This window comes from Xylocopa sonorina, chromosome 4 (genome assembly GCF_050948175.1).
Source record: "Xylocopa sonorina isolate GNS202 chromosome 4, iyXylSono1_principal, whole genome shotgun sequence".
NCBI lineage: Eukaryota > Metazoa > Arthropoda > Insecta > Hymenoptera > Apidae > Xylocopa > Xylocopa sonorina.
The window spans coordinates 11,069,434-11,085,546 of NC_135196.1; the positions used below are offsets into that span (position 1 = coordinate 11,069,434).

The 16,113-nt window shown below is 48.1% G+C and overlaps 2 protein-coding genes across 5 annotated transcripts in view; one reads left to right on the forward strand and one right to left on the reverse strand.

The window, feature by feature from the left end:
* Gcn2 (eukaryotic translation initiation factor 2 alpha kinase Gcn2) overlaps positions 1-16,113 on the forward strand; it is a 215,173-nt gene that overhangs the window by 46,992 nt on the left and 152,068 nt on the right. The gene's annotated exons all lie outside the window — the stretch shown is intronic.
* The window catches only part of Nachra7 (nicotinic acetylcholine receptor alpha7 subunit), a 134,453-nt gene that overhangs the window by 2,293 nt on the left and 116,047 nt on the right, over positions 1-16,113 (reverse strand). For 3 of the 4 annotated variants that reach the window (XM_076894151.1, XM_076894149.1, XM_076894148.1), the window contains 5 exons: positions 6,191-6,371; positions 4,539-4,614; positions 2,918-3,112; positions 1,498-1,584; positions 164-273 (listed from right to left, as the gene is read on the reverse strand). In XM_076894151.1, coding sequence (XP_076750266.1) covers positions 164-273; positions 1,498-1,584; positions 2,918-3,112; positions 4,539-4,614; positions 6,191-6,371 — 649 coding nt within the window. The remainder of the gene's footprint in view (positions 1-163; positions 274-1,497; positions 1,585-2,917; positions 3,113-4,538; positions 4,615-6,190; positions 6,372-16,113) is intronic. The other variant, XM_076894150.1, reaches the window with a different exon arrangement.

Here is a 16,113-nt window from a genome sequence, read left to right on the forward strand (position 1 = left end):
ATAAATGATATCTCGTCGGGACACCCGTGAAATTAAACAAGCTTCACGGTATCGCTCGAAATTGCGCGTTCATCGAACTCGCCATTAGATAATAATTTGTCATAAAGGAAATCCGTCACGCGCCACTGAATATCATTTAAAATAGAATTAAAGCGATGCTTACCCATTCAGACATTTCGTGGGTGTCAGCATTCCGATGATGATAATTTAAAATAAGGATGGTGCTGACAACGCTGCTGGCCACCATAAACATAATGCAGTTGAAATATGTTCCTGTGAACACACGAGACAATTTAGAGAAACGGAAGAGAAAAGAGAACGCAGCACCCTCAAATGAAAAACCACCGCGACCGATACGATTCGGAAGGAGAATGCACCTGGTCCCGTTGCAACGGCTCTAATCGAAATTGCGAATCGATTACGATCGCGTCACGCTCTATCGAAGTATCAATCAGAGAATTTCGAAATGTTTGCTTCAGCTAATCTGAATCAGGGCGTCGATGAATGATTGTTCTCCGACTCGGCGTCTGACCTGCCGGATCCGTTGCCAGTCAAGCGACCACCACTGTCAGTAGAATAGTCCTGACCAGTGCAATAGGGGATCGTCAGCCTAGGATAAAGGACCGTGCACAATAAGCCTCGCTCGGATTGGGTCGTACCGGTCGTGCCTATACCGCGATCGAAGATATCTGCGTAAGCCTGCTGCGATAGATCCGCTATGAATGTACCCAATGGATTTTTCGCCACGTTTTTAGACAGCGTGAGGAAATACGTCTTCTCTATTCTGTATCTATTATACTACTAAACTTTCAAGCTATCAAATCGAATGATGTTTAATAATTTATAACGAATCGTACTATGACGATCGAGGTACTTAAAAAAATCGTATCGCAAGAGGAAACACGTCTCCTCTATTCTGTATCTATGATGCTACTAAACTTTCGAACTATGAAATCGAATGATGTTTAATACTTTATAACGAATCGTACTATGACGATCGAGGTACTTAAAAAAAAATCGTATCGCAAGAGGAAACACGCCTCCTCTATTCTGTATCTATGATGCTACTAAACTTTCAAACTATCAAATCGAATGATGTTTAATAATTTATAACGAATCGTACTATGACGATCGAGGTACTCAAAGAAAATCGTATCGCAAATCAATGCAACGAAACGTCGCGCGAATTTAAAGGGAACGTTCGCCAGGATAACCCATACGGATCGATCCTATCGAAGATTCACGTCGATGATACGCTCGACATAAATTACGGACGAACAGCAGGGATCACACGGCGAAGCTCGTATTCTTCCCTCCGCTAAACGGTCCATTGTTCCCTAGACCAACCGTCCGAAAACCCTGACTTTTACCTCGACCAACGGAGGGATGACCCCGAGGGCACGGTCTCCGATAAAACGAAGTAATAAAGAAAAAAAGGGAGAGAGAGAGACGGAGAGAAACTGGGAGAGAAAAGGCGGGAGAAATTTACGGACTTACCCAGCAGTGGCACGGCGTCCGACGTCGCTGGCATTGTCTCGGCCACCATATTCAGGAACACAGTGAGGGACAAGAGAATGGTTACCCCTGCAAAAGAGGTTGGTTGGTCCAATTAATTATCGCCGCGCACCACGGTAACCAGACGAGATTAATCCACAACAGGTCTGTAAGGGCTCGGCAGCTGCTAATCCCCGAGGCTCTCGAAAGCAGAGGCAAGTGTCGCTGCCCTCCCCTCCGCGTTTCAAAGCGCGCGCGTTTTCAGCGTCCGATTTCGAACGCGACGTCTCTCGTTCGCCACTGTCTAAGAAAATCGCGTCTGTCCACCGTGTCGCGACTCAAGTCTTTTCAATGTCGAAGATTTTTAATTCAGCATCGATCGTTGGAGAGATTCGAGGGACCATCGAACGCGTTTCGAACTTCGCGGGAACAGAGTAATCGTTTGAAGGTATCGAGGCTGCTCGCGCGAGTTCACTCGAATTTCCTGGATTAAAATACGAAGCCGGAAATTGCTTGGCAGTTTCAGAGAGCTAGTTTATCGTCTGTTAACTGTTAATAAATTACGAGGCAGCTGCGAGGCGGTCTAACCGAATAACACGTGGATGTAAGCGGTTCCAATCGTGAACGCGCGCGTGGAAATTCGTGGAATTTCGAAACAATTAATTGCAACCGCGGAAAGTTTCCGGTGGATTCGATCATCTTGAAAAGGGGCCAGCACTCGGCGTTTGATACGCGAAGCTTGAAACGCGGGCACGGGACAAGCCGATCGATAAATACCGCTGTTTCGTCGACACATGAATGTACGCGATCGCGATCGACGCGACTGTAATCTCCCCCGTGTGCGATTCGATACGTTGCGAGAACTCGCAGCAAGCCTGCGAGGAATTGGAATTATGCGACCAAGCGATCTGGCCCCAGCCGGTTCCGAGTAATCGGAGGAATCTGGAGGAGGCCGCGTATATCAAAATAATGGGGTAACTTTATGGACAAAGCGGCTGATTGAACCACCATAAAGCGTATCGAGCGATTAAATTAATTAAACGGGACATCGTCCAGCGGGCGCGTTCGATTTTCGTGAATTCTGCGGACAGTCGTTTCGAGTAAGATCAATCTAGCGCGAACGTACGTCTCGTTTTGCATTAAAATATTTGGAAGCTTTCAGAATTGCAGAAATGAAAAGAAAATTTCTCTACATTTTCTCAAACGAAAGAATTTCTATTAGAAAAAAATTCTAAGAGTCTTTGCTCGCGAGATCACTTTCATTCCTGATTAATCATTGTCGCAAGCGATTGAAAAGTCTCCTCGAATTTCTCTAACCGCGAGAACACTCGACAAGCGAACGCCACGTCGAACGATATCGTTCATAGAGATTTGGATGGTAAATCTAACGACAGCGAGCATGCATAACAGTTGTCCGACTTGCCGAGAGACAGCTTCTCGCCGGAATCCGGTGGCAGGGTGAATCCCAGAACGGCCATGCTGGCAATCAGGACGCATGGCACGATCAGGTTGAAGAAATAGTAAAGAGTCCGCCTTCTGATGATCACCACGAACGTTATATCTATATATGGTTCTGGGCAGCAATTGTAACGAATCTCGTTCCTCTTACCAGGCACCCCTGCAATGAACGGAGAACACGAAAAACAATACGGAATGCACGCAACCCGATCGAATCGAAGTCGAGCCTCGATCGTCGTTCGTAGAAAACTCGAAGCATTCGCGTGGTAACGAACTGAGCTTGACAATTCGTCGAGTCTCGATCGAGTGAATTCTCGTTTAATTATGCAAGAATAATTTAATTTCCCCTAGAACGAGTTCTCAAACGAATAAATACTGTACACACACACATACATTCATTTTACATTGGCGGATAGAATAACTTTCTGCTGGTTGCACTAGCAGCGTTCAGTATTTCCAGCTAGCCAAATAAACCCACGGGCGATGGACGCGTTTTCAAACTCAATTCCCTCGGAAAATAAAATAAAAATGTTCGCGTGTAAAGTAACCATCGATTCGGCTATCCATTCGATCTAAAATCATCCCCTGTATCGAGTACTCGTTCCTCGACTTCGTTCTTCCCGTGAAAGCGGTTCGAATATTTGTCCCCGTCGAGGGTTAATCGTAACCGATCAGACGTCGTCGTCGATGGAACGCAACGCGATCACAATTCCATCGGACGAGCGACAAAAGCTCGCGAGAATAAACGATCAGGGCTCGATAGCGATGACTCGACTACTTTATGCGACGAGGACTGTAGCTACACTTGAATTATCCCGGGCAACGTACCCGAAGAGAGTCGGCGGCTTTATTTTCGAGTGTTTCCTCGGTTACAGCCACACTTTACCACGGCTGAAGTCACTTAAGACACATTTCTACCAGGGGGGATACGTAAGACCTCTCTCTTCGTGTACACCGCGTGCGTGGCAACACTTCGCGCAGCCAGGCGAGTACGTACGTCTCGAGAAATGAGAGACCCGTGCACCGCGTAGTGTGCCACATTTTTATTTCACAATTTGCGTAAACCCTTACGGGTCTTGCCTCCTTCGTTCGATATCGATATCGTTCCAAGCTCGCGACTTCGATCCGTTTAACGTTAGGTCAAACGTTTCTACCTGTCCAATAGTAACTAGTGGAATAGAAGAAAAAAAATGAGACCACGATTAGAGAGTTTAGCGAATTGTGATTTTTTTATCGAATGGAATGTAGTTTTCAATCTTGAATCAGAGATAGATTCGTAGTAATCGCTGTTGTAGACGTCGTTGTCGTACGCAAAGTCCGCGAAGGCCGTGATTGAGATAATGAAATTTCGACAAGAACACGGCCCCGGAATTAATCGTCGGGGGTGGCTCTGGAGAACGTGGCGGCCACGTGTAGTATCCACGATGGAAAATCTAGATTAGATAAAGCCCGGCAGTAAGACGCAGCTGGTGTCGACCTACGGAACGATTGATCGCGCGGCCCATTGTGCCCTAGAACTTGCCAGCCGCATTTTAGAATTGCTAATCGCCGCGCGCGCGCGCTCGATAAGGGTTGTAAAATCTCACCTAACAGATCCCACTCGCCGTTGGTGATGAAACTGCTGATGTCACCGCCGGACTCGTTTTGCAGTTGCAGGTCCAACTGTTGGCAATTTATTAGGACGGATCAGTGGAAAATCGACGCGTGGCCCTTGGTGCGTTTTGTCCGCGTTTTCGGGTTTCGTTGGACACGATGGAAACGAGATGCGTTTCGATATGTTCCTGTCATGTAATTCTTACCAGAGAGCGCATTATGTTTTTTAATTAGCGACTGAAATTCAGATTGAACGTAATGAGACTGATCGAGGAGCAAGGGAGTAGATTAGGGGTGTTAGAGGTGGTATCGTCGAGGGTGAGAAAAAAAAAAGATTGAGACGAGAAAAGCGTTTTGAATCTCTCGCTGCTAACAGGTCGAATCGAGTGTGACCGTGGAAAGTGTTTTCTGTACGTGTATATACATCACTTTCCCTGTTTCCTTCGCCGTCAACCCTTGCCTTTCCCACCCCTCATTACTTCGTTCTGCTTATTGTCCTCCTTAATGAATCCCCAAGCACTCTCGAATTCCGTCGCAGCGTGTAATTCGCATCCTCGATTTTAATTATTCAGAACGATCACAGGCGACAAATGAAGACGGGTCGGTCATTTTCATCCCCTCGCGTGACTACCGGAATGGTGAATAACGTAACAATCAAGCGACGAGTCGCGGAATTTCGAGAGCTTAAAAGACCGCGCGGATGCGAACGGAAATGATTTTCGCTGGGAATATAATTGAAAAGAGGAACGCTTCTGTCTCGAAGGGAACCTTTTCGGGAAGGCTGCGACAGATTTTTGTGGAACACGTGAAAAAAATTTGCGTCTCGCGTCGGGAATATTTCTCTGTATCGCGATATTTTTCACGAACTTAAACAAAGGACGTTCGCAGATGGAACTTTCGGCGCGGTTCACCTGGCCATTGTGTTAATCAACTGAACCGGCTAGCGAGAAACTGCATTACTGTGAATTCTCTTCGCGTCACGCTGTCGCGTTTATTGTTACCCGAAACCCGCGCTCCTCGATTCTGTGAATTTTCAGGAGTCCTTTCAAAATAGTATTTTCAGGAAGCACAGGCCCTGCATTTACATCTGGCTGCGTTAAAAGGACGACGGTGCCCTGTCACGGTTATGGAATTAATGCTCCGCGGAATTCAATAAAGTCATCCCCTATTTGGGAACGACGCCCACCCCGATCAACTTCCAAGGAGAATTGTAGAAATAGCGGAATCCTCGGTGCCGTCGACTTCGTTCCATGTCTGCCCGTATAAATTCCTTAGAAAACCGTGCGAAAAGAAAAAATAATATTTAAAATACATCGCCTTAAAATCCACCCTCTCAATGCTTATCTACATTCAATTAAATCAAAAACTGTGAATACAGAAATGGACATCTGACTATCGAAATAGACTTAAATAAATCCCCACATTTAATCAGTTAAATTCCCATTAAACGAACTACCCTATCTATAATAAAATTCTATTGAAGCAATCGACGTGGAACGTGTGTAACTGATGTGTTTCGCTGCAACCCTTTAAAATGAGCTTGAAAACGAATTGCGAGTGGAGAACTATGGGGAAAACAGATCGACGATGGAGGTGTTGATGGAAAAACGGAACCATCGCAACTGGTTCGCCACGGTGTTCCTACCTGAAAGCCGTTGTACGTCCAGGATCCGAATTTCATCTCGCAACGCTGATCGTCGAAGGGGAACCAGGTGATGTCTATCTTGCAAGTGCTCTTGAATATCCCGGGCGGTACGTACAAGCAGGTCCCGTCGTTCTTCACGACGATGTTCGTGGGGTAAGTGCCATCGAACCCTTCGTCCGCGCTGTAACGAACAATCGTGAACGTTAAACGGGGCTGCATCGATTCTTTTCACTCGTTAATTGGCGTCTTCGACTAAGCGGGGACGCCACTTCTGTGCGAAGCTAACTTGGTGTTCTCGGATAATTGAAGATCGTCTCGCTCCAGCAAACTCGACGCGTTACTTCAATCGTGTACAAAGTTTCGAACACTTTTTGCGATTTCAAAAATCGCAAATCGAAATTTCGTATTCTTATTTGATATCGTGCGTGTCTTTGGTTTAAAAATCGATAACATTCCTTTTGTAAGGAACGACTGATCAGATTTTCGCCGAATTTCTATCCGCGAACGTTCTGATATTGGCGAGGGCCGAAAGCGAATCGAAATATTCGATTGACGACGCAGAGGGACTTCCGTAGGGAGGATTCGCTCGTTTAAATATTCAAAGCTAATTGAATTACCTTTTACGTCGATATCCATCGCGTATTATAAATGAATAAATCTCGACGCTCTACTTATCGTCCTATTTCGCGGGCAGAAATTGAACAATGGCCGAGCGGCTGTCAGGAAATGATAAATTTTTACTGCTCGATAGGCGTCTGATTTATTCCGGCTGCGTACCTGTACGGTAAATCGTAATTAACGAAAGTAATCAATTTTTCGTCGCGTTTAGAAACGCATTAGGATGATAATCTAGCAATCAAGTACGATTCCTCCTCGCTTCGAAAAAAGGTAAACCGTAATCCGTGCAACGAAAAATTCGATAATGATTATCGAGGATATTTAATTCCTTAATTAGCTCGTTCGTAATTGGCGCGTCACGTATGCGCATTCTGCTTGCGTGCTCGAACTGCGACCGACATGTCCGCATACCGGGTCGTAGTTTTAGAAATTCACGACGCCTTCCGCTCGAATAAGCGAACTGTCTGAGATTGCACTCGAAATCGTATTTCCTCGCGAGAAACGACAATAGCCTCGTCGTTGTTGTTGCATTTCTGTACGAAGTGGCGCCTGTTAAATTATCTGTATCTTCTCACTCGACGCGCAACAGATCCCGACAAATCGTCCGGGCGCAATTATTTTTTAATTCCCATTGAATTACTCCGTCGGCTCCGCTTTCGAGTATCTGTTATCGAGTCGCGTAATCAGGTTCGATAAAACAAATTACCGTTGCCCGCGCTACATCTCCAGCCTCCGCGGGACAAGTTAATTACAGAAAATTCCAGCCGGCTCTTTTGTAGCTTCATTCCAATTACTCGACAAGTCCCCGACGCCGCGTCCTCCGCGTCGTCCGCGTACAATTTCGCGCGGAACCGCGTCACGCGTCGCGTTTGCAATCGGAGATCGATTCTCAGTCGTTTCTCAGACTCGATCGCGTCGTCGTTCGATTTTTCTCTCGATCGTGCTGGCACAAGTTCGAAGAGAAAGATAAAGAACGAACCGAGAGAGTAGATATATTTTTAGTGGCTAGGATAATCGCGTGTACGTAACAATAGCTTGCGCTAATTTCAAGTTTAAACTGGTGAATTAGATGAAACCGCGTGGTGCAGTGTACGTAACGCGAGGACACGATTCCACGACGGTAGAGTTAAGTGAATTTCCTGTCGCGGACTCGCGTGGACCGAATATTGGCAAATTCTATCCGCCACTACGCCAGAAGGTAATTTAAAGCTTTAAACCAAAGCAATCATTAGGGAGAATGGCGAGCATTCAGCTGGGGAGCGTCTAACTTGCAGGTTTGATTTCCGTTTGCCTTTCAACTTGCTTCGTTTAGCCACTGCGGCGAACGGGGATTTATCGGGAACTCGGAGAAAGAAACTTTCGTCGATCGCGAGCTGCAACAACGATGCCAAAAGGGCAGGCGTTTAAAAATTTTCCAGGGGATATCGCAAATTAAATCCGTGCCCTCGATTACCGTTAAAAACTCCTCTGATTAATCGCAGGTATAACAGACCCGTTTAAACGAATTCTGAAGATTTCACTTGCAAATCAACGTTTGCTAAACCGCATCCGCATTCTCCTTTTTCCGCGCGGCAATTAACCCCTCCCAGCGAACTCCGTCGCTAGCCAACAACGTACGCTCTGCACCGTAATCGCTCCAGCCGAAACTAAATCTCCACATCATCAAAATTCTTTCGATTCTCATTCGACAAATTAAACGCTACCAACTAAGTACACGAACCACACTCCTCTATTCCTACTGATTACACGAACAATCTGAAGTCCTCCATCGAACAAGATCCCTAATCAATATCCGTTAAGCCTCCTCACCCGCAGTCACCTTTTCTTCACGCAGCAATTAATCCCTTTCTTTAAACTCTGCGACCAACAAAGTAAATCGCCCTCGACGCCCATCCCACCCCTTCGCGTGTCCCCTCAAAACAAGGCCCCTCGACAGTCGCGCGTCGCGTCCGATAAATGGACCATCACCTCCAACCCCCTCGCGCGTCCATCCCCCGTTAATTGTGAGCGATTCGCGCGGAAAATTCGCGCCAGCAGCCCCAGGATGACCCGCGCACGGATCGCTCGGGTATCGTTAACGAACGTCTGGCGCTAACACCCCCCCGCGAGGAACCGTTCGTTCTCAATTATTGTTTCTACCCCGAGCCGCGTACCAGCTGTGTAGCCGGGGACAGGGAGCGCGGAGAAATATGATTTTGAATGGGATGCATCGGGACGATTCCACAGGGCAACGGATATAAGGCGGGTGAATGGTATACATAATATACTCCCGCATCCAGCCGACTAAGGATTGGTTGGAAGCCGGCCAGTTGGCCGCAACCCAATCCGTTATTTCATTCTTTTTGAATCCATCCTCTCTGTGCCACCTCGTGCTCACCCTGGCCGCCTTGCCACACCCACCGACACGGCTACACCGGCCACCCTCTGCCCCTTTCGTAACGCGGTTGCAACCCACCCCTCTTCCGTCGCAACGCCGCCCGGATACGCGCGGACGACGAACGTCCCCCGTCGCGAATTAAATTCTCATCGGGACAGGACGTCCGGGTCCAGGCACGGGGACGACGACGGTACCACGTTTATTTATGCACGCGCGTCGATCGGCCGACGAATTAGTATCGATTTTGCGTTTAAACGCCGGCCAACGATGGGGTGTAATGCATGCGTCGAACCAGATGGAAGTATCGATCTGTTGTCGATGGCGTTTCGCGATTTTAACACCCCTCGGCTACCCCTGCTCGATGGTTAGCGCGAGGACGATTCCGTCGCGTTCGAGAAATTGGCTGTCGTTATCGAGTTTTGTCCAATGATACGGAGACTCTTTTCCTTTTTTCTGTAGATTTTGGAGAGTCTCTATGGTGGGATATAAATTGTTGGGTGTGTTCTAGTCTTGCTACGATTCGCTGATCTGGACGGTGAACACGAGCGCGACGTATCGCGAGTTTGCGTCAACAGTAGCTGCCACTGTTATTCAATAATTGTCCAGTGGACGGAACTCGTGGTACGTTTATATTATCGATCAAGGACACGCGAATGAATAATTATCAATGCGCGCGAAGCGTGCGTAATCACTACTGGTTAGTCCAGCGGTTTCGAAACTTGCTTTCACATGACAAGGCTGGAGTACGGAACCACAAAAATTCGACGCGAACGAGTTACCATTCGCGTTATCATTCCATTCCGAATAGACTGGAATTATTGTTAATCGTTGAATTTTCTCGCGCAACTGGCGTGGAAAATGGCAAAATAACCCCAGCGCTCGATTAAAAGCCCGATCAATGCCACCGTGGGCAACTCATCTTCCCGGTAATTAATATTTCGATTATTAGGTCAGCGACGCCGATCGATGGAACCTTTGTCTTCGCTTTCATTTTTAACCGAACGTGCCCGATAAAGAGCCGCGAGTGATATTGGCATGCATTAGAGAACATTAGCGATTTACCACGATTCCATGCGGCGGTTCCCGTCTTCTCTGATGAAGTACGATTCGATACACTCGCTCTCTACCCCCCTACTTTTCTTCCTACCCCCCAACGAGAGAAAGGGGAATACCTCGTTTAATAAAATTCGTTCGTGGTTCATCGTTCGTGCCAGTACTTACTCCTCGTTCCACGATCGTCAACCAACCCCTCGCGTGTACGTGTCTGCATGCGAAATGCACGAGTGGGTCTCAGGGCCGTGTACACGAGCCAAGTTCTACCAGGTGAATAGTTTCGGTTCGTCGATCTTCGAACCCTTCCAAACGACACCCCGTAGTCCCATCTCTCTCTCTGTTCGAGGCACGCGAGCAGAAAACCGGAAAATCGAGGGGCAAGAGGAGGCGCAACGCTCGTAATCGGGATTACAGGTACGGACGAAGAGAAAATAGGGGCGCGGATGGGGGGTTGCAATCGGCTCCTTTGTGCCGCGACGTTGTCCACGAGTTTCGTTGCATCGTCGAAAGAGGGCGGCGGTCTTTGCTCAAGTAACTGGTCCTCTGTGGATCCCTCGACTAGAGGGCACCGAAATTGATTTTTAATTCGTATCGACGATCTCCGGTCGAACGTGCCACCTTCGAGCTGCATTGGCTCGTGCGATTTGAACGAGAGTCACGGAGGAAATTTGAAAAGAGTAGATTTTCAATTTGGAATGAAATGCTGGGGGATCAAAGCGCCGTGTGTACCAAGTGCTCTGGTACAACCGATAGCGGAGTGTTCGCGAGGATTGAATTTCCTCTATCTCGCGGGGGATCGTCATCGTCGTTGCGAATTAAATAGCTGTTCGGGCCGAGACACCATTGTCGATCCGAAACTCCCCGGTGCAACCGCCTCCGCGGATATAACTCCATTATTGCGCGACATTTGGCAAAGCCGCCACTGCTGGATAGTTCTCGAAAATGTTCTGGGATCGATCGTATCAGCCGAGATTTTCTCGTCGTTCCTAGTGAAAAATCGCTTTGTACCCTCGGCCAAACTGCCTCACCCGCCGTTCAAGTCCTTTGGTTCGCGAGAAATCCTTCGATCTGCCTGATGCTTCATCGCGGCCGTGTAAAACCACGATTCTCGCGAATCGAACACACCGACGCGGAGGATAACGTTCGTCGACAGTCTCGTATCCAATTTTCGTCTCTTTTCCACGAATTTCTGCGCGCAAAGAAGATTTTTCTTTTCAATGGAGAACGTTGTCCTGCGAATCGATCGCGAACGACGGAGAAAGGCGTAACGCGACGAAAACACCGATATTCGCATATTTATTAAACAAACCTGAACGGGAACACCGATTTGAATAATAATTCCAAATGTTTAGTCGCGTTATTGTTACTCACCGGTGTATAGCTTTCGCGGTAGACCACTGTACGCGGTTAGATCTGAAATTGCACGTTATACCATACGTTCCAACCTGCTGTTAAACACTCGCCATATATCAAAAATTCTACTGCATCGATTAATTTTTACACAAATTATGCTCCACGATCAATCAAATCGCGCTTCTTAACCTATCAGTTCGCAAAGAAAGTGTCTTAATAAATACACCAAAAAATGGGTGACACCATGAACCAACCCCCCCAAACAAACCTTCGTTCGACTCAATTCAATCTAACTGGACAAGATCTACATAGATCCATCTGCCTCGAGTAGAATAGAAAAGATCGAATACAGCCACGATGAGAAGCCAAAGATTTTTCGAAAGCAAACCTTCGGAAGCAGCGCGTGTCGCCCGTCCACGTAAGCCGCGTTCCCGAACTGACCGCGCGCAATAACTTATCCAGGAATCATATATATCTATCACGATGCCGGGAATGAATTCCACCTGCCCGATTGTATCTACGATATATCTGGCACTGTTCGCGCCCACGGGCCTGGAAACCACTTAATCTTCGTCGAATGGAAAGGGGGACAGGGTCGGAGGGGGCGGTTCCGGGAAACCGATGGACAGAGGCTGGTAGCATTCGGGAATCGCGTGCTACAGAGTCACACTTCCCGCCGCCAACTACCGATATATTGTCCCGACGTCCTGGAAACGATCTCTCAATACCTAATTACTGGAAAGTCATGCGGCCGTGGCGAGGCCAAACTGATTTAGGCCTGCATAAGCGGTGGACCGCTGCGTGGACCGAGATCTGGCCCACCCCCAACCGGGGGTGAGCGTCGCCCTCGTTCCTTTGGACCCGGTTGGCCGCGTTCCGCTGAAAACGGTGATCGCAAACGCGCTCTAAACACTGACCACCCCTCTCTGTACCCTTGCTAAACGATACACTTACCGTTCGCCACGTGTCCACGCGTTTAATCGCAGCCAATCTGTCGGCGTTCCTAACTGTCCTCTTTCTATTTACACGCACGGATGGTGGACGGTACGAGATTGGATTTCGAGATCGATCGCGGGATCGATGGACGAATTTACAGCGAGGAATTTGTATGTTCGAATAAGAGTAGCACAAAAGAGAATTGTGAATATCGGTGGTTGACGAGGTAGACACGAGGGACAGCTGAAGAGTACCAACTTCGAGCCCTCCAATCCGACAAAAAGGAAAAGAAGGAACCACACGGTGAAGAATCACGTGGCAGCGAGTAAAGAGTTCGAACGCAGGTCAGAGGGGAAGATCGAAGTGTTCGTTGACCGCAGAACAGAGGATACGCCGTGAGGTCGGACGATTAGTAACCGAGGCACGATCAACGACCATCCTCTCTCTGCCTCCCTCCGCGCGAGAGATTTGGGTGACCGCATATCGATTAGCGCGGCCATCGAAACGCTATAAAAATTCAAACATCGACGTACGAACGGGGGCCGGTGTTCATTATGTATCCGCAAACAGGACAGTAGGACAGCACGTTCCGTAGGAAGAATCGCGGGTACCAGGCCCGACACGGGTCGAGGCGGGGTCCAGGGATAGGATTTAATCTGCTTTGGCTTGAATTTCAAAATACGCGATGGCTAATGCATATTGCCTTTGGCTCTGTTCCAACTTCCCTATGCAGTCGAATCTCCAGCAGCGGTGCCCTCCCCCATCGTCCGCCCCCTCTTCGTCGCCACCCTCTCTGTCTGACATCTCACTTTATCCTGGGTCCAACCACCAAACGATTCCACCGCCGTCAGTCGCTTACACCCTCGTTCGCGGATGTAAACTCATTTCGTCGTGCGTTCAAAGGGTCGCGGCCTTCCTCCACCCTCCGCAGAGGAGCCTCTCGCGTGCCCGCGACGACGTCGTCGCGTCACTCGAAACGATATTTCTGCCGTATTAATCGGACATCTCCTTCACATGCACGCGAGCGCCGCGCCAGGACGGACAGTGTTCCTGACGGTGGCCTAATATCCAGTCAGTGACACGGGTCGAGACCGATCCAGGAAGTCGGTCGCGCGGATATCAAATCCCATCCATGCTCGCCAGCTCGTTCACGGTTCGCTCCTAAATAGTTTTGCTTCGATTAGATTTAGATCTAATAGAGGACTCTCTCGTCGCGCGGTTCTCTTCGATTTTAGGCTATCTGGGACACGGGTTATGTTTGGGGACGCGTTGATGATGATGATGGGCGTAGACGACGATGGCGAACAAGTTTCGCGAGGTCGCGGCATTTTGCTCGATTGGTTGCACGGAACATTTGTATTGGAATTGTTACGTGTTTATCGTGAATCGAATCGCAATTTGGAGCTGTCTCGCGGATTAAAGTAACGCGGGGTAGTAAATCATAGGGAACGAGGAAGAATTCGATTAACGGCGATTGAATTGTCCTATCGTAGCAGGTGAAACGAGCTTAACGTGTTTAGTGTCATTTGTCCCGGCCGGAAAACGGCCGGTAATAGTCTCGTCGCGGGCCATTTTCATCCGGGAAACGGTAGTGATTGCGTTTTTGCACGCTGCACTTTCTGCGCTCGCGCACGTAGCGATTGGAACTTTTACACCGCGACCTGACATCCGTCATCGAAACGCGACGCGTATGCAGAAATTCACTTTAAACGCGCTGTTTCTCGCCCCGTAATTTCGTTAAGCTCGCCCAAGGAACTTTGCGCCCGAATTTTCTTGCATATTACCATGGATGGAGGATCGCGCGCGTAGAATTCATTTACAAAGTGGAACTCGTGGCCTGGTGTAACGTTTTAAAACTTCCCTTTCAAAAGTTGTACAGGCTTTAATTAACTCTCACCTCTCGTATCGCGTTCCTCCGCCTTGTCGCGGACGATAAAACGTATCTCCTGTTTCTATTATTCTACGCAGCTCTAAATATGTGATAACGCGAGGAGTGATTCAAGTTAATTGCTCAAAAGTTGAAGGGTTTCTGTCAGAAAATTTCGATACTCAAAGTCTGTCACCGATATAGAATGGAATCATGGATAACTGAGCGTTCTGTCGAACGAAACTCGATGAAAGAAGCGTGTATGCGTGTAAAATAAAGGAGGAATCTGCATCGCGACGTTTTGAAAGGCGATCACTCCGAGAAATGATATTCTACAAGCTCCCACGGGTCAGACCATTCCTGTGACGCACTCGTTCGCTTGTTCTCATCCTATTTACCAAAGCTGCGAGCGGGCTAATTAATGAATCTCACGGCGTGCTTTCGACACGGAACAGCGCCGCGAAAGACTGGATGGTCGCAGTGAAAGCGGAGCGAAAGTCGCATCGACAATGAAATGCTTGAGAAGAAAACGAAACAACGAATGCTCGATCGGCTAACAATGACTCGATTCTTCTAGCATCTATTTTTTTTTTTTATTCAGCTCCATTTCACGGACGATATTGCCATTCTGTTGCGTGTATTTTTATGCGCTACCGTTCTCTTGATTTCCCTCGAGTTTACTGTAATTAAATACGCACGACGATTTTTTTTAAAGAAAGTACTTGCCACAAATACATATATACAGGGTGCTTGATTTGGTCGCACGATCGTTCCTAGTTACAACGGAATAAAGAGTCGCGAAGAAGACAAACGGGGACAGGGAAAGAAAGGGTTCGCCCCGTGCCAAGTTCGAAGCCGGCAATTAACGACAGGGCAATTCGAGGGGAGTCGCATCGAGAGTTGCGCGGTCTCGAAACCGTTCCAGATGCATACGAGAAATATTGTGACGGTAAACAGTCGTTTATTTGCTATCCAGCAGGGCCACGGCATAAAAGTCATCGGCACACCCTGTTCATTCGAATGGAAATTTAAATGCGCCGCTGTGCAAACGTTCTGTCCGCGTTGACCGCCATTATTTCGCGCTGGGTAATTCGAATTATTGTAATTTCCCACCAGAGCTAAAAAAAAAAAGAAAGAAGAGACGCACGCAGCACTGCGACGTTTCGCGATTTTACAATGAATGAAAATCCAGCGAATCATCGATTCTTGCTCTGAATTAAATGCGAAGTGGTTATGATAACAGACTTTAGAACCACGCAACGACAATAATGTACATGCATCGATCTACGAACGACGGTGATCGTCGATCGACGATGAAAGATGCGCTGGCAAGTAGCTCGATCGAGGAACCCATCTCGTGGAACAAGGTTACGAGGCGCTCGTCGAACCACTTCCTTTCGCAATGAAATTGTCCGCGGCACTGTGCGTTGGGCGCGCATCGACGAGGGTTGTTGAGCAACCGCGGGGATTGCTCTAATGCCTGTTTATACGCTTGTTCGTTCTCGTTGCTTCGACGCGTGTGTGTGCATATAGATTTTTCGTAATTCCGTTCCACTCGCGGGTGATATCGACGGAAGACGCTGGCTGCCTCGTAAGAGCTTCCGCCGCGAGGTTACTCGAGAGGTTACGCGTCCGTACATGCATACGCATTTAGCGCGCGCTGCGGATCGCGCAGTTCACCCTCCAACGGAAATACCGTGAGATTCTCGCGCGTCTCGT